Raw genomic sequence first — 17,722 nt, 5'->3', positions numbered from 1 at the left:
CTTTGGTGACACTTCATCACCACCAGAGCTGCTGCAAATCCCCAACTTACAGTCTCCTTCCCCTTTAACCTGTAGATTGTAAGCCCACGAAGGTAGCATCCTTTCCCCCTCTGTACCAGGAAATCCTAAGGCAAAAGTTCATGCCTTCTGTGAAGAAATTGAGGCTTTGATGACATTCGACCTTCTAAAAGGACAATGATCCCAAACATACCTCAAAATACACCAAGTCTTGCTTTTAGAAGTCGTCCTGAAAAATTCTGGTGTGGCTATCAAAGTTGCTTGACTTAAGAGACTTGAGAAAATGGATGGTGGGGTTTGACGAAGGTTGCAGGGCGCAAACCCAAACCCAAGAATATTAACCTTTAAGTAGTCATGTGGGATCCATTGGACCTGAAGCAAGTTTGTTTTTTGTCATATTTCCACAAGTATGGAAGGTCGGTAACCATCCATTTCGGTAGCTTCCTAGAAATGTATGTGCAATGAACACCATAAGATGATATCTGATTCTTGTGCCAAATTACTTTTTTTTCATAGTACATAAGTAGATTTTCACATTTTGTTAACTACTAAAAAATGAATGTCGTTTAGCTAAGATGTTGTACTTTAAGCTCCAAAATAAAGGAAAAATTCTTCTTTAATATATGTTGGGGTTTTTTTATATTAAAACTGGGGTCCCGTGGACCACAGATCACTAATAGTGTAAGTATTTTGGTGCGACTAACTGAAGGATAGTGAACTGAAGGCCATGGTAAAGACATTTGGGAAGAGATTGACGAATTCTGAGACTATAGTAGTCATTAAAAGTGGCAATTTTTTCAATATAGAGAATACACCTGTTTTTAGATTTGGTTTGGCAATGCATTTTTTCATGAGCAATCACAGCAAAACTGCAAAGACATCATGTGCATTCTTACTGTTATTGTAGACCATATTCACAATTGGAAGTGAATTTGCAAGTAATAAGATCTGCCAAGATACAATTATTGTCTTCCATTCTTAGCAATAGTTGCCAGTCAATTATTATGCAGGTACAGTTCCATTAATAAATTATCTGGAAATGGAGCATCAAGGTACATTGTCACTTTTAATGAATGACCCAATTTATGCTTCTCTTTCACAAGTCACCTTTGCATTCTGAGCATTAGATTATTATGAATCCCTTTCTGTTTAATTGCATGTACATACTCATGAATATTCATCATAAAAATATTAGATCCATCAGCATTTTCTGCACTGTGTACTGTACATTTATAGTGGAAAAAAAACAGTCATAATGCTGAACAGAAAGAACACATTAAGGCGCTATGCACTGGGGTCAGCCAGCCAGGCATAAATATTTGCTATGGGAACACTGTAATCACTAGTCACGCCAAATCACCCTACATATCACATACTGTGTGCCTGCCACATTGTGCCACTCTACTGACTGCACACAATTGTTTATTAGCAGATCATTTTAGACTGAATGATGTTGCCTGCAGCATCATTTAATAAAACTAAAGGCTGTGAAAAAAAGAGTAATTTTATATGCAAATGTTTACAATAAACTGAACAAAGTGTTTCCAGCAGTGTGAAATAAGAGTTCTTTATATAGAAAAGTAGACACTGACATAAGAGGGCTTAGGTGCAAGAACAATATATCGGCTATTTGCAGTCCATTAGCTCATAATAATGCACACTTTCACCTGTACTGCCCTGTGGGGCTTTACATGTTGCACCAATGGTATGATCGTTTGTGTTAATATACAGAAATTTCCAATAAATTACTTGATTTTAAAGGGCACCTGTCATCAGTTTATACCTTATAATACATGCCCATCACATTAATCATTTAAATGGCAATCCTACAACCCCTTATACCCGCATAGGTGCACCCACATGCCTCTCGAAAAGACTTTTATTCATGTCTTGTGCTGCATGCAAATTGTGCAGTCCAGTCCTATGGGTGTCTCCAGATCGTACACAGCACTGCCCAGTCCCTTTAAACGCCACCTCTTCTATCTGGAAGGAAATGGATAACCTCTTCTATGCTAGCCACATAGTGCTCAAAGTTTCTAGCCTGCGCAATTCAATCAGAGACCTTTGCGGATCCTTCTCACCCTTCCCTATTAAACAGCCAGTGAGCTGGTGACATAGAAGTGAAGCGGATGTAAGGGAGTGGGTGTTTCACACATTAGAAATGCACAGTGGAACTTGTGTGAATGAATATCGCCATCTACTGGCCAGAGATAAAAGAGTAGGAACTAACAGAACCATGCAGGAGCTGAAACAAGAGAATTTATTCCCTGGGGTAGGAGCGATACGAGATACACCAGGACATGTGATCAACTGTAACGCAATTAAAAAATATAAATACCCTGAGGCCATGTTAAAGGGAACCGGTCACCAAATTTGTCTACTATAAGCTGTGGCCACCATCAGTAAGCCCTTATATAAAGCATTCTAGAATGCTGTCTATAAGAGCCCAGGCTGATCTGTACAACATAAAAAACAGCTTTTTATTATACTGACCTGAGGGGTGGTTGGGTCTGTTGGATATCGCTGGTCTCAGTCCGGCACTTTCTATCTTCGCACTCCTCCTCCTTCACTGCTCTGTGTTGATGAAGCATTCTACATAATCCACACAGAGTCCTTCATTGTGCTTCAGCGAATGTGCACTTCTATTTGCCTTGCTAAGGGCAGATCAGTATTGTAGTGCACATGTGCAAGTGTTCTTTGACCTAATATAATGGGCAGGCTCAGAGAAAGGTCAAAGAATGCCCGTGCATGCGCACTACAATACTCTGATCTGCACACAGCAGCGCAGAAAGAAGTACACGTGCACAGGAGTGCAATGGAGGACTGTGTGTGGATGATGTAGGACGCGTCATCCACATGCAGCAGGAAAGGATGGTGATCATAAGAAGATAGGAGGTGCCGGACCGAGACCAGCGACGCTCGTCGGACCCAGCAGAGGAGTATAATAAAAGCTGTTTATGTGTGTGGGCGGTGGTAAGCACCAACAAGCCAGGATATTTAGATACAAGGTGAGGGCAGTACATTAAAACTTTTGAGTCCTAAAGTTCTGCGTCTAGTATCCAGGAAGGAAGCATCACAATGGTATGCTTTCACTCCTTATTAAACAGAAAATTGATAACTGCAGATTTTTCGATCCAATTTCTTCACTCTGTCTCGTATATTGTGACCATATAAACATTGCGTATGGTCATTCATTCGCCTGAAAATGTTATGAGCAGAAGAATCCTGTAAAAAAGGTTGTAAATCAGCATTGATTAATGATGCCACGTCATCCGAATAGAAGATCTGTAAACTTACAATTGAATGTTCCAAAAATACTGCTGGACTGAAGTGGGAAAAGTATAAGCCATTATTAACATAGGAGACCTAATAAGCTTCACTGATGAATGAGTTATCGAGTATAGCTCTTTGAGTGGCTAAATTAACAGATATATGAGAGGAATATAGTCATAATATATATAATACTTGACACTTAAGGTCAAAAGCAGATATTCCAGTGTAGAAAGAAGAGCCAATAGTTTAATAAGCGTTAAAAACATATAAAATGAGAAATGATAATCTCCGGAAGCTAAAGGAAACATTGCAGGTATACAGTGAGATTAGAGTTGCATTGCTGAAATCTGTGTGTTAACCCCTACAGCATGCTGTCTTCAGATTACATAGCAAAAACCTGCTGACATATTCTCTTTAACTTAGAACTCCTGACCTGGGTATTTGAAAAACATTTTTTTTAATAAGCCTGGAAAAGGTGTTTAAAGATCTGTTGCTTCCTTTATACAGTTGGATATGGGCATCCCAGCTATGACAAAGTGCTGTAACCAGCTGGATATCTGTTATGATACCTGTGGGGCAAACAAGTACCGCTGTGATGCAAAGTTTCGCTGGTGTCTACACTCCATCTGCTCAGACTTGAAGAAAAGCCTGGGGTTTGTCTCCAAAGTTGAAGGTAAGTGTTACTTTAGCTTTTGATATTTCTAAGCTGTAGCTTAATTATATATACAGCTGTCGGGAATAGTAGTTCTTCATTTTAAATATATCATGTTGTGTTGATAAAACGTTTATGGGAATATCTTTTTGTTTTTTTAATAATCTTGTAGTAACCTGTAATAACACTAAAATAATCCTTTAGAAAGTGACCACGGTATCAGGACAATAATGAATTGTCAAGCTATTATCTGTGCATCCAATGACCAAGATTCCAGAATATAGAAGTCTGGTGTTAATAACAACACTCCTCAACACTGAAACTGCAACACCAGAAGGAAAAGTCATGGGGTTATGAAAATCACAGGACGGATAGACATGTTAATAATATGCAAATGATGAAAAACAAACATTTTCAAAATATTTTTGATTTATTCAGTATAAAGTAAGAGTGGCATGTGAATAAATCTCCCCACTTACACACCTTGGCTTCTATCGATGCTGTTATTAATTCCTTTACGACCAAGAACAGACTGATACGTCCTTGGTCGCCTCTCTTCCGTTACCGCGGGATCCGGCAGCAAGCCTGTGGACCCGGGGTGGTTACTCCCAGGATACAGCGGGTCACAATGACTGGAGTAGGGACTCCTTTTTTTCATAAACAATTAAAGTATGGATGAAGTAGCATGGAATACCAGACAGAATGTATACAAATATAAATACAACTGGCTAAGGAGGCCAGGATCAATGTGCTGGTTCAGCGACACTTTCCAGTATCTCAGGAACTACTGGAAAAATTGGCAGGAAGCAAACAATGCTAGCACAAAACCTCTAAACTAACGAGTGTAAATCAATCAGTGTACAGCAGGACCTCTCACTTGACCAGCACAATGATTAACAAACTTAACTATATTACTATTCTCCCTCTCCCCTTCACACATATACACAGTAAAAGGCAACCTGGGGCCAAACAATTTTTGTGACAGCAATGTTGCAGGAGATCAAGCTCAGTTCTGTATTACTGGCTGCAACTTATCTCATCCGGTTTGGTGCCAAAACTACTGAGTGTGTACACACTTCCCACAAAAATAGAAAAAACCATGTGCATGGGGCCCCAAGCTCAGGACTTACGGTACCAAACAATAGGTCCAGCAGTATTGGATCCACAGAAGTCCAGGCAAGTTTCAGTACAGCAACAAGTTTATCAGTGACCGATAGTCACCTGGAAAAAAAAAATCACCTCAGGAATGGGGCAGCAGTAAGGTGGCAGACTGGCGTTACCGGGATTGTTGCTCTGGTTACAGCTCTCTCCCTGGCAACAGTCTCTAATCACCCGGCACTCAGCTGGCAGTCTCTGTTCACCCAGCACTCAGTAGGCAATCTCCATTATCCCAGGCACCATTGACCAGCGCAGGGAGAACCGGCCACCACACATCTCAATCCTCCTGTCTTGTGCTGCAAACTTCCTGCTTTTCCACTCCTTTTACTTCCACACAGAATCCTTCTTCCAGACTGAGCAGACACCCCTCTGGTGGACGGGAGGAGGCATTGCACCTGAGACATCAGCACTCTCACAAGTCCACGATATTCCCTGCACATGTCTGCTGATCTGATCAGCAGATGTGTGGCTAACAGGCGCAAGTGGATTGGAGATCCAAACACTCAACGTAATTTAAAGGGCCACGGTGGGATTGCGCCATTCCCCGCTGCCATCAGCGGCCCCATGATGCGATCACAGGCCGCCATTGTGTTGCCATGGTAGTGCTGGGTCAGCTGTTGACCCCTGACACTGCCATGACTCACTTCCTGTGAGAGCCGACAGAGTGCCAGCATTCATAGGAGATAAGCATTTCTGCTGATCACAGCGATGCTGCTCTGATCAGCAGAAGTACACAGGCGATCGGACTGTCAAGTGATAGTCATCAAAACCATAAATATTATATACACACACATACATATATATTACATACATACATATACACACACATGTACATAGATTTGTTTCCTGAATACAAATTCCGCACACTATACAGATGAATAAAGACGTGCACCACAACGTTGATATATACTTAGTCATTGTACAACTCACCATTCCACATATAAATTGAGGTCAGCGGTGTGCCTCTCTGAAATATTAATAAGCCAGTGTTCTTCCCTCGCAATAAAAAATATCAATTAATTAGCCACCATAGTCTTTCCACCAATTCAATACAAATCACTCTCCTGTGTCCTCAACCCCTTACCCCCAACTATGCTCCTACCGCTTACCCAATTATAATTTTATGCCTCCCAACAATTCATTAGAATTAAATGTCCCTCCCCCAATTAAATATGACTTTTCTCTCCCACCCTCAATTTATTATCTATATATATAATTGCCTTATTCTGTCTGTCTGTCTGTCTTGCTCCAAAATTGTGTCCTTACAGTGACAAACAGCGGATTGGCCGCTGGGCTCGCCATGGCCCCCCCCCCCCCGCAGGGATTGGCCGCTCGGCTTGGCTCCGCCCCCTCGCACGGATTGGCCTCTCGCCCCGGCCCCCTGCACGCATTGGCAACTCGGCCACGCCCCGCCCCCCTCACGCATTGCACGCTCGCTCTGGCCCCGCCCCCCGCACGCATTCCCCGAACAGACTCGCTGCAGCGGCGGAACACACACACACGCACACACATAAGAACAGACACACACACACACACACATCAGATCACACTCACTCTCACACACACCTCACACACACATCAGATCGCATCCACACACTCACAACATCCCGTGATATCGCTTGCTTCTCGGCGGCGATACTGTACGTGCAGTGACCTTCCAGGACCTGCTGGAGGATCACATGGCCGGAAGCATGTGGTATCTCCGGATGTTGTGATTGTGTGAGCGCGTATGTGCGATATCGTCAGTGTGTGTGTGCGTGTATGCGATCGGATGTGTGTGAGTGTGTTCTGATGTGTGAGTGTGTGTGTGTGAGTGTATGCGATCGGATCTGAGTGTCGGCAGAGAAGCACGGCGTGCAGCACAGCTGCTGGGACCGCCCACCGGTGGGCACAGGGAGAAGTGGGGTGTGTGTGAGTGTATGCGATCAGATGTGTGCATGTATACTGTCTGATATGTGACTGTGGAGCACGATGGGGGGTGCACAGCATGGGGATGGAGCACGATGGGGAGTGCACAGCATGGGGGATGGAGCACGTTGGGGAGTGCGCAGCATGGGGGATGGAGCACGACGTAGAGTGCACAGCATAGGGGATGGAGCACGATCAGGAGTGCGCAGCATGGGGGATGGAGCACGATGTGGGGTGCGCAGCATGGGGGATGGAGCACGATGGGGGGTGCGCAGCATGGGGGATGGAGCATGATGTGGAGTGCGCAGCATGGGGGATGGAGCACAATGGGGAGTGCGTAGCATGGGGGATGGAGCACGATGGGGGGTGCGCAGCATGGGGGATGGAGCACGATGGGGGTGCGCAGCATGGGGGATGGAGCACGTTTGGGAGTGCGCAGCATGGGGGATGGAGCACGATGGGGAGTGCGCAGCATGGGGGATGGAGCACGATGGGGAGTGCGCAGCATGGGGGATGGAGCACGATGGGGAGTGCACAGCATGGGGGATGGAGCACGTTTGGGAGTGCGCAGCATGGGGGATGGAGCACGATGGGGGGTGCGCAGCATGGGGGATGGAGCACGATGGGGGGTGCGCAGCATGGGGGATGGAGCACATTTGGGAGTGCGCAGCATGGGGGATAGAGCACGATGGGGTGTGCGCAGCATGGGGGATGGAGCACGAGATGGGGAGTACGCAGCATGGGGGATGGAGCACGATGGGGAGTGCGCAGCATGGGGGATGGAGCACAATGGGGAGTGCGTAGCATGGGGGATGGAGCACGATGGGTGGTGCGCAGCATGGGGGATGGAGCACGATGGGGGGTGCGCAGCATGGGGGATGGAGCACGTTTGGGAGTGCGCAGCATGGGGGATGGAGCACGATGGGGAGTGCGCAGCATGGGGGATGGAGCACGATGGGGAGTGCACAGCATGGGGGATGGAGCACGTTTGGGAGTGCGCAGCATGGGGGATGGAGCACGATGGGGGGTGCTCAGCATGGGGGATGGAGCACGATGGGGGGTGCGCAGCATGGGGGATGGAGCACGAGATGGGGAGTACGCAGCATGGGGGATGGAGCACGATGGGGAGTGCGCAGCATGGGGGATGGAGCACGTTTGGGAGTGCGCAGCATGGGGGATGGAGCACGATGGGGAATGCGCAGCATGGGGGATGGAGCACGATGGGGAGTGCGCAGCATGGGGGATGGAGCACAATGGGGAGTGCGCAGCATGGGGGATGGAGCACAATGGAGAGTGCGCAGCATGGGGATGGAGCACAATGGGGGGTTCGCAGCATGGGGGATGGAGCACGATGGGGGGTGCGCAGCATGGGGGATGGAGCACGATGGGGGGTGCGCAGTATGGGGGATGGAGCACGATGGGGGGTGCGTAGCATGGGGGATGGAGCACGTTTGGGAGTGCGCAGCATGGGGGATGGAGCACGATGGGGGGTGCGTAGCATGGGGGATGGAGCACGTTTGGGAGTGCGCAGCATGGGGGATGGAGCACGATGGGGAATGCGCAGCATGGGGGATGGAGCACGATGGGGAGTGCGCAGCATGGGGGATGGAGCACAATGGGGAGTGCGCAGCATGGGGGATGGAGCACAATGGAGAGTGCGCAGCATGGGGGATGGAGCACAATGGGGGGTTCGCAGCATGGGGGATGGAGCACGATGGGGGGTGCGCAGCATGGGGGATGGAGCACGATGGGGGTGCGCAGTATGGGGGATGGAGCACGATGGGGGGTGCGTAGCATGGGGGATGGAGCACGTTTGGGAGTGCGCAGCATGGGGGATGGAGCACGATGGGGGGTGCGTAGCATGGGGGATGGAGCACGTTTGGGAGTGTGCAGCATGGGGGATGGAGCACGATGGGGAGTGCGCAGCATGGGGGATGGAGCACGATGGGGAGTGCGCAGCATGGGGGATGGAGCACAATGGGGAGTGCGCAGCATGGGGGATGGAGCACAATGGGGAGTGCGCAGCATGGGGGATGGAGCACGATGGGGGGTGCGCAGCATGGGGGATGGAGCACGATGGGGGGTGCGCAGCATGGGGGATGGAGCACGATGGGGGGTGCGTAGCATGGGGGATGGAGCACGTTTGGGAGTGCGCAGCATGGGGGATGGAGCACGATGGGGGGTGCGTAGCATGGGGGATGGAGCACGTTTGGGAGTGCGCAGCATGGGGGATGGAGCACGATGGGGAGTGCGCAGCATGGGGGATGGAGCACGATGGGGAGTGCACAGCATGGGGGATGGAGCACAATGGAGAGTGCGCAGCATGGGGGATGGAGCACGATGGGGAGTGCACAGCATGGGGGATGGAGCACGTTTGGGAGTGCGCAGCATGGGGGATGGAGCACGATGGGGGGTGCGCAGCATGGGGGATGGAGCACGATGGGGGGTGCGCAGCATGGGGGATGGAGCACATTTGGGAGTGCGCAGCATGGGGGATAGAGCACGATGGGGTGTGCGCAGCATGGGGGATGGAGCACGAGATGGGGAATACGCAGCATGGGGGATGGAGCACGATGGGGAGTGCGCAGCATGGGGGATGGAGCACAATGAGGAGTGCGTAGCATGGGGGGATGGAGCACGATGGGTGGTGCGCAGCATGGGGGATGGAGCACGATGGGGGGTGCGCAGCATGGGGGATGGAGCACGTTTGGGAGTGCGCAGCATGGGGGATGGAGCACGATGGGGAGTGCGCAGCATGGGGGATGGAGCACGATGGGGAGTGCACAGCATGGGGGATGGAGCACGTTTGGGAGTGCGCAGCATGGGGGATGGAGCACGATGGGGGGTGCTCAGCATGGGGGATGGAGCACGATGGGGGGTGCGCAGCATGGGGGATGGAGCACGAGATGGGGAGTACGCAGCATGGGGGATGGAGCACGATGGGGAGTGCGCAGCATGGGGGATGGAGCACGTTTGGGGAGTGCGCAGCATGGGGATGGAGCACGATGGGGAATGCGCAGCATGGGGGATGGAGCACGATGGGGAGTGCGCAGCATGGGGGATGGAGCACAATGGGGAGTGCGCAGCATGGGGGATGGAGCACAATGGAGAGTGCGCAGCATGGGGGATGGAGCACAATGGGGGGTTCGCAGCATGGGGGATGGAGCACGATGGGGTGTGCGCAGCATGGGGGATGGAGCACGAGATGGGGAGTACGCAGCATGGGGGATGGAGCACGTTTGGGAGTGCGCAGCATGGGGGATGGAGCACGATGGGGAATGCGCAGCATGGGGGATGGAGCACGATGGGGAGTGCGCAGCATGGGGGATGGAGCACAATGGGGAGTGCGCAGCATGGGGGATGGAGCACAATGGAGAGTGCGCAGCATGGGGGATGGAGCACAATGGGGGGTTCGCAGCATGGGGGATGGAGCACGATGGGGTGTGCGCAGCATGGGGATGGAGCACGAGATGGGAGTACGCAGCATGGGGGATGGAGCACGATGGGGAGTGCGCAGCATGGGGGATGGAGCACGTTTGGGAGTGCGCAGCATGGGGGATGGAGCACAATGGGGGAGTGCGTAGCATGGGGGATGGGAGCACGATGGGTGGTGCGCAGCATGGGGGATGGAGCACGATGGGGGGTGCGCAGCATGGGGGATGGAGCACGTTTGGGAGTGCGCAGCATGGGGGATGGAGCACGATGGGGAGTGCGCAGCATGGGGGATGGAGCACGATGGGGAGTGCACAGCATGGGGGATGGAGCACGTTTGGAGTGCGCAGCATGGGGATGGAGCACGATGGGGGGTGCGCAGCATGGGGGATGGAGCACGATGGGGGGTGCGCAGCATGGGGGATGGAGCACGAGATGGGAGTACGCAGCATGGGGGATGGAGCACGATGGGGAGTGCGCAGCATGGGGGATGGAGCACGTTTGGGAGTGCGCAGCATGGGGGATGGAGCACGATGGGGAATGCGCAGCATGGGGGATGGAGCACGATGGGGAGTGCGCAGCATGGGGGATGGAGCACAATGGGGAGTGCGCAGCATGGGGGATGGAGCACAATGGAGAGTGCGCAGCATGGGGGATGGAGCACAATGGGGGGTTCGCAGCATGGGGGATGGAGCACGATGGGGGGTGCGCAGCATGGGGGATGGAGCACGATGGGGGGTGCGCAGTATGGGGGATGGAGCACGATGGGGGGTGCGTAGCATGGGGGATGGAGCACGTTTGGGAGTGCGCAGCATGGGGGATGGAGCACGATGGGGGGTGCGTAGCATGGGGGATGGAGCACGTTTGGGAGTGCGCAGCATGGGGGATGGAGCACGATGGGGAATGCGCAGCATGGGGGATGGAGCACAATGGGGAGTGCGCAGCATGGGGGATGGAGCACAATGGAGAGTGCGCAGCATGGGGGATGGAGCACAATGGGGGGTTCGCAGCATGGGGGATGGAGCACGGATGGGGGGTGCGCAGCATGGGGGATGGAGCACGATGGGGGGTGCGCAGTATGGGGGATGGAGCACGATGGGGGGGTGCGTAGCATGGGGGATGGAGCACGTTTGGGAGTGCGCAGCATGGGGGATGGAGCACGATGGGGGGTGCGTAGCATGGGGGATGGAGCACGTTTGGGAGTGCGCAGCATGGGGGGATGGAGCACGATGGGGAGTGCGCAGCATGGGGGGATGGAGCACGATGGGGAGTGCACAGCATGGGGGATGGAGCACAATGGGGAGTGCGCAGCATGGGGGATGGAGCACGATTGGGGGTGCGCAGCATGGGGGATGGAGCACGATGGGGGGTGCGCAGCATGGGGGATGGAGCACGATGGGCGGTGCGTAGCATGGGGGATGGAGCACGTTTGGGAGTGCGCAGCATGGGGGATGGAGCACGATGGGGGGTGCGTAGCATGGGGGATGGAGCACGTTTGGGAGTGCGCAGCATGGGGGATGGAGCACGATGGGGAGTGCGCAGCATGGGGGATGGAGCACGATGGGAGTGCACAGCATGGGGGATGGAGCACAATGGAGAGTGCGCAGCATGGGGGATGGAGCACAATGGGGGGTTCGCAGCATGGGGGATGGAGCACGATGGGGGGTGCGCAGCATGGGGGATGGAGCACGATGGGGGGGTGCGCAGTATGGGGGATGGAGCACGATGGGGGGTGCGTAGCATGGGGGATGGAGCACGTTTGGGAGTGCGCAGCATGGGGGATGGAGCACGATGGGGGGTGCGTAGCATGGGGGATGGAGCACGTTTGGGAGTGCGCAGCATGGGGGATGGAGCACGATGGGGAATGCGCAGCATGGGGGATGGAGCACGATGGGGAGTGCGCAGCATGGGGGATGGAGCACGATGGGGGGTGTGCAGCATGGGGGGATGGAGCACGATGGGGGCTGCGCAGCATGGGGGATGGAGCACGATGTGGGGTGCGCAGCATGGGGGATGGAGCATGATGGGGGGTGCGCAGCATGGGGGATGGAGCACGATGGGGGGTGGAGCACGATGGGGGTGCACACCTCCCTCCCAAAACACACACACACACACACCGCCACACACGCACTGAACAACACACCACACACACACTGGGAACCACAAACACTGCCCTACAGACACCCACACACACAGACAACGCGGCACACACAAATATACGCACATGCCGCAGAACACACACATTGCACAAAACATACCTCCCCCCAAAACACACACACACCCCACACCCACACAAACCGCGCAACACACACACACACAATGCTACAGACACACAGCGCTCCACAAAGAACGCAACACACGCAACACACAAACAACACCGCTCTCACCCCCGCCACACCCAGACAACACCCAGAACATGTACAGCCCCTACACAAACACTTGGTAACTACACACAACAACATCTATATATATATATATATATATATATATATATATATAAAACAAAAATCATACATTAAGTACACAATACGTAAATTCTAGAATACCCGATGCGTAGAATCGGGCCACCTTCTAGTAACTTAATATCCTCACTCCTTATTTCTTTCAATTAGTATAGAAAAATAGCTCTCTATACAATTCCTGTACCTCCACCTCCAAATGTGATCAGTGACGTCATCATACATCATCACACAAACTGTGTAACAGAGAAGGTGATGGGAATATCCTATATTAGCGCCGACATTTTCTATTGCTGACACAGGAGCTTCAGAAACGATCCCTGCTCTGCGATGATTGTCATGTAAAGAACATTATAATGAGGGCAATTTGGCCATACACTGTACCAGAACCTTGGACCTGGAGGGCTGCCCAGATTGCCACAATATAATCCTCCCCTGCCCTTTCCTGGGACACAGAAAAAATGCCCGCATCACTCTTCCATGCCCAAATCAATGTAAGGCTGGGCGTTTAATGCAGACTGGAGGGATTCGCCTACAGTACATTATGCCACACCATAATCCCAAGTAGGACTGGTGTGATGTTCCCTTGTGACGGGCTTTTCAGTGTTGCTCATGTGGTTCACACACCAATCTCCAGCTATCATTGACACCAAGAGAAAAGTGGTCAATCAAATATCTAGTTAGCCCTCATAGCTAGAAGACAGTTGGGGCTCCAAACAACAGTGCAAAAATATCATGGCACCCACTTAGGCTACTTTCACACATCCGGTTTTTGCCGACAGGCAGAATCCGGTATGTGCCTGATGCGACGGATCCGGTGCAGATAGTGTGAAACTGTGTGCACCGGATCAGTTTTCTTGATGGTTCCGGCTTTTCCCTGGAACACGTGGATATAGAAAAATAACATTTTTCTTCTCTTTTGCTTGACGGCTTCAGACGTGAACTGCGCATGCTCAGAAGACTCCTGCGGTTCCGACCATGCGCAGAGTACGTCTGAAGCCGAGAAGCAAGCACCTGGATAACAAGGCTGCGAGAATGGTAAGCACAGACGCGCGAGATCTTAAGGAGCTGACGGTGACGTCGCTCATGTAAATCCATGGTATCACGGACAAAGGGGCATGATACCACGGAAGGCATCCAAACGCCCACGGGGTGATGCGACACCCAGGGGACTAGCCCCTCTGATCATTCACATAGGGAACATGTAAGTAATAAAACATTTTTTTAAACATTCATATTACACAATATTACAACACAGGGATGGGTAGGAAGGGGTTTCTAGTCCACACATCACCCTGCTTGTAGATTAGAATGCATAAGGGACTTGACAGGTTCCCTTTAACTTATTGCTATCCTTAAATGTCTTTGAAAGGATGTTGGAGCTCTGAATCACAAAAATGAAACAAAAAACCCCCAAACATTTAAAAAGTGCATTCTTTTGGACCTATTTCAAAAAACTTTTTTAAAAAAATAATGTTCCTGATCCTGAATAGACCTGTTTAAAAGTAGATTTACATTACTGGTATTAAATAATCTCTGATCGGGTACGTTTGCCAGTCAATGGTTGTGTTATAATTATGCAGTGTAAGTTCACCTTAATAAACACTATTTTACAGATAAAATACAGATTTAGCTACAAAAAGTTATCTTATATTCTAAATGCATTGTACAGGATGCTGTAGCACTTAAAGAGGTGGTTCACCAATTTTCAATACTGGCCACATCGATATTATGTTGAGAGACAAGGTATTGCCAAAAGTGCCTGTGAGAGGCGCTATTGTGGTCCGCTCTTTCCCATCGTGTGTCCCCCGTGGCCTACGTGACCTCTAATGTCTGGTGATGTCACGTCAACTTCCTGTTGACATCACCGCAGCCGACTCCAGTATCCGTGAGTCACTGGGCCTATGATGAGTGTTGAAATGCTGCCCACAGCCCAGTCACTTAGGAAGACTGCAGCCTGCCTCAGTTGACATGACATCACTGGAAATCAGAGGTCACGGAGCACGGGGGTCACGTGAAGGGGGTGACTGGACCACAATAGCGCCGCTCACAGACACTATTGGCAACACAAGGTATTTGAGAGAAGCCTTATTTCTCAAGATAATATTGATTTGGCCAGTAATGAAAAGGGGTGAACCACCCTATTAACTTAAGGAACTAACCAATACATTTGTAAAAATGTTCAACAAAAGCTTGGATGTAATAGTCAAAAGAATGTGCACATGAACTGTGATTATTTTTCCTTGCAGCCTGCGAGTCCATGGCTGACACAGTATTTAACACTGTCTGGACCTTGGGATGTAGACCTTTCATGAACAGTCAACGATCATCCTGTATTTGCAATGAAGAGGAAAGAGATGAGTTGTAAGAATATCAGCAGCTTCAGATTCCTGTGGTTCAAGGATTGGTGGACAATGGAGAGACTCTACATCCAAGTGTAGATATTCCTTGTGAACACTATATTACTGCTCCCAGAAGTAACTCAGCGTCTTTGTAGGTTAAAGTTGCATCTGGTCGTCAGACTGCAAGGAGAAGACCTTGACGGCCAGCTAATTCCAGATTCCAGGGATAGCTTTAGGAGTTGACATTCTGCTTTCCTTCCTGGTCATGACAAGATACCTTTTTACATAGTTTCCTTCTTTAAAACTCTATTTATTGTGTCCTTTAATGCCCATGGGACTACCCAGAATATTTTTTATAAAACATTTAGACAGCCAGAGACATGATAAGCAACATCTCTTCTAGATCATACCAAGCTGATGCCCTTACGCAAGATCTCATCAAGGAATGGGGCCTGGATAGCAGCGCGTTTTACCATGATTAACAATTTTCAATCAATATACTGTACAGCAGAAAACTCCCCCTTAATCCTCTAAAAATTTCCAATTATATGCTGTTCTGTTGTGTGTACCAGCTACCGGGACACTTTGAAGCGGAGATACTTTACTTGTAAATGTGGTCTATGCCCTCTCTTCATCCAGCCAATTGTATTATGATTTGCAGTGTGATTGTACACTTTAACCCCATTTTGGTGCACCCGATTCTCAATAAAAAAAATGAAAAAATGCTTTTAGATTTTTTTTATCGTATAATTTTATTTGACAAACACAATATACCGTATTTTTTGGACTATAAGACGCACCGGACTATTAGACGCACCCTGGTTTTAGAGGAGGAAAATGGGAAAATAAAACTTTAAGCAAAAAATGTGGTCATGACACACTGTTATGGGGCGAGGATCTGCTGCTGACACTGTTATGGGGGTAATGTCCCCAAATTCTCTACTAAGGTACCCCATCCTGGTAATGATCCTCCTGCCTTGTATATGATCCTGCTATAAACCCCCATCCATCCTGTTCACATACCCCCCCCCATCCAGCCTGTTCACATACCCCCCCATCCAGCCTGTTCACATACCCCCCCCCCATCCAGCCTGCTCACATACCCCCCCCATCCAGCCTGTTCACATACCCCCCCATCCAGCCTGTTCACATACCCCCCCCATCCAGCCTGTTCACATACCCCCCCCATCCAGCCTGTTCACATACCCCCCCCATCCAGCCTGTTCACATACCCCCCCCATCCAGCCTGTTCACATACCCCCCCCATCCAGCCTGTTCACATACCCCCCCCATCCAGCCTGTTCACATACCCCCCCCATCCAGCCTGTTCACATACCCCCCCCATCCAGCCTGTTCACATACCCCCCCCATCCAGCCTGTTCACATACCCCCCCCATCCAGCCTGTTCACATACCCCCCCATCCAGCCTGTTCACATACCCCCCCATCCAGCCTGTTCACATACCCCCCCATCCAGCCTGTTCACATACCCCCCCATCCAGCCTGTTCACATACCCCCCCATCCAGCCTGTTCACATACCCCCCCATCCAGCCTGTTCACATACCCCCCCATCCAGCCTGTTCACATACCCCCCCATCCAGCCTGTTCACATACCCCCCCATCCAGCCTGTTCACATACCCCCCCATCCAGCCTGTTCACATACCCCCCCCCCCCATCCAGCCTGTTCACATACCCCCCCCCATCCAGCCTGTTCACATACCCCCCCATCCAGCCTGTTCACATACCCCCCCCATCCAGCCTGTTCACATACCCCCCCATCCAGCCTGTTCACATACCCCCCCATCCAGCCTGTTCACATACCCCCCCATCCAGCCTGTTCACATACCCCCCCATCCAGCCTGTTCACATACCCCCCCATCCAGCCTGTTCACATACCCCCCCATCCAGCCTGTTCACATACCCCCCCATCCAGCCTGTTCACATACCCCCCCATCCAGCCTGTTCACATACCCCCCCATCCAGCCTGTTCACATACCCCCCCATCCAGCCTGTTCACATACCCCCCCATCCAGCCTGTTCACATACCCCCCCATCCAGCCTGTTCACATACCCCCCCATCCAGCCTGTTCACATACCCCCCCATCCAGCCTGTTCACATACCCCCCCCATCCAGCCTGTTCACATACCCCCCCCATCCAGCCTGTTCACATACCCCCCCATCCAGCCTGTTCACATACCCCCCCCATCCAGCCTGTTCACATACCCCCCCATCCAGCCTGTTCACATACCCCCCCCATCCAGCCTGTTCACATACCCCCCCCCCATCCAGCCTGTTCACATACCCCCCCCCATCCAGCCTGTTCACATACCCCCCCCCATCCAGCCTGTTCACATACCCCCCCCCATCCAGCCTGTTCACATACCCCCCCATCCAGCCTGTTCACATACCCCCCCCATCCAGCCTGTTCACATACCCCCCCATCCAGCCTGTTCACATACCCCCCCATCCAGCCTGTTC

The 17,722-nt window shown here is 51.2% G+C and overlaps 1 protein-coding gene across 2 annotated transcripts in view; it reads left to right on the top strand.

The window, feature by feature from the left end:
* The window catches only part of PLA2G12B (phospholipase A2 group XIIB), a 30,871-nt gene extending 14,919 nt beyond the window's left edge, over positions 1-15,952 (top strand). For both annotated transcript variants that reach the window (XM_075347242.1, XM_075347240.1), the window contains exons 3-4: positions 3,799-3,964; positions 15,150-15,952. In XM_075347242.1, coding sequence (XP_075203357.1) covers positions 3,799-3,964; positions 15,150-15,268 — 285 coding nt within the window. In that variant the 3' untranslated portion in view covers positions 15,269-15,952. The remainder of the gene's footprint in view (positions 1-3,798; positions 3,965-15,149) is intronic.
* Positions 15,953-17,722: the final 1,770 nt, after the last annotated feature.

The sequence above is a fragment of the Anomaloglossus baeobatrachus genome, chromosome 5 (genome assembly GCF_048569485.1).
Source record: "Anomaloglossus baeobatrachus isolate aAnoBae1 chromosome 5, aAnoBae1.hap1, whole genome shotgun sequence".
Lineage (NCBI taxonomy): Eukaryota > Metazoa > Chordata > Amphibia > Anura > Aromobatidae > Anomaloglossus > Anomaloglossus baeobatrachus.
This window is presented reverse-complemented; position numbering and strand designations above follow the sequence as displayed.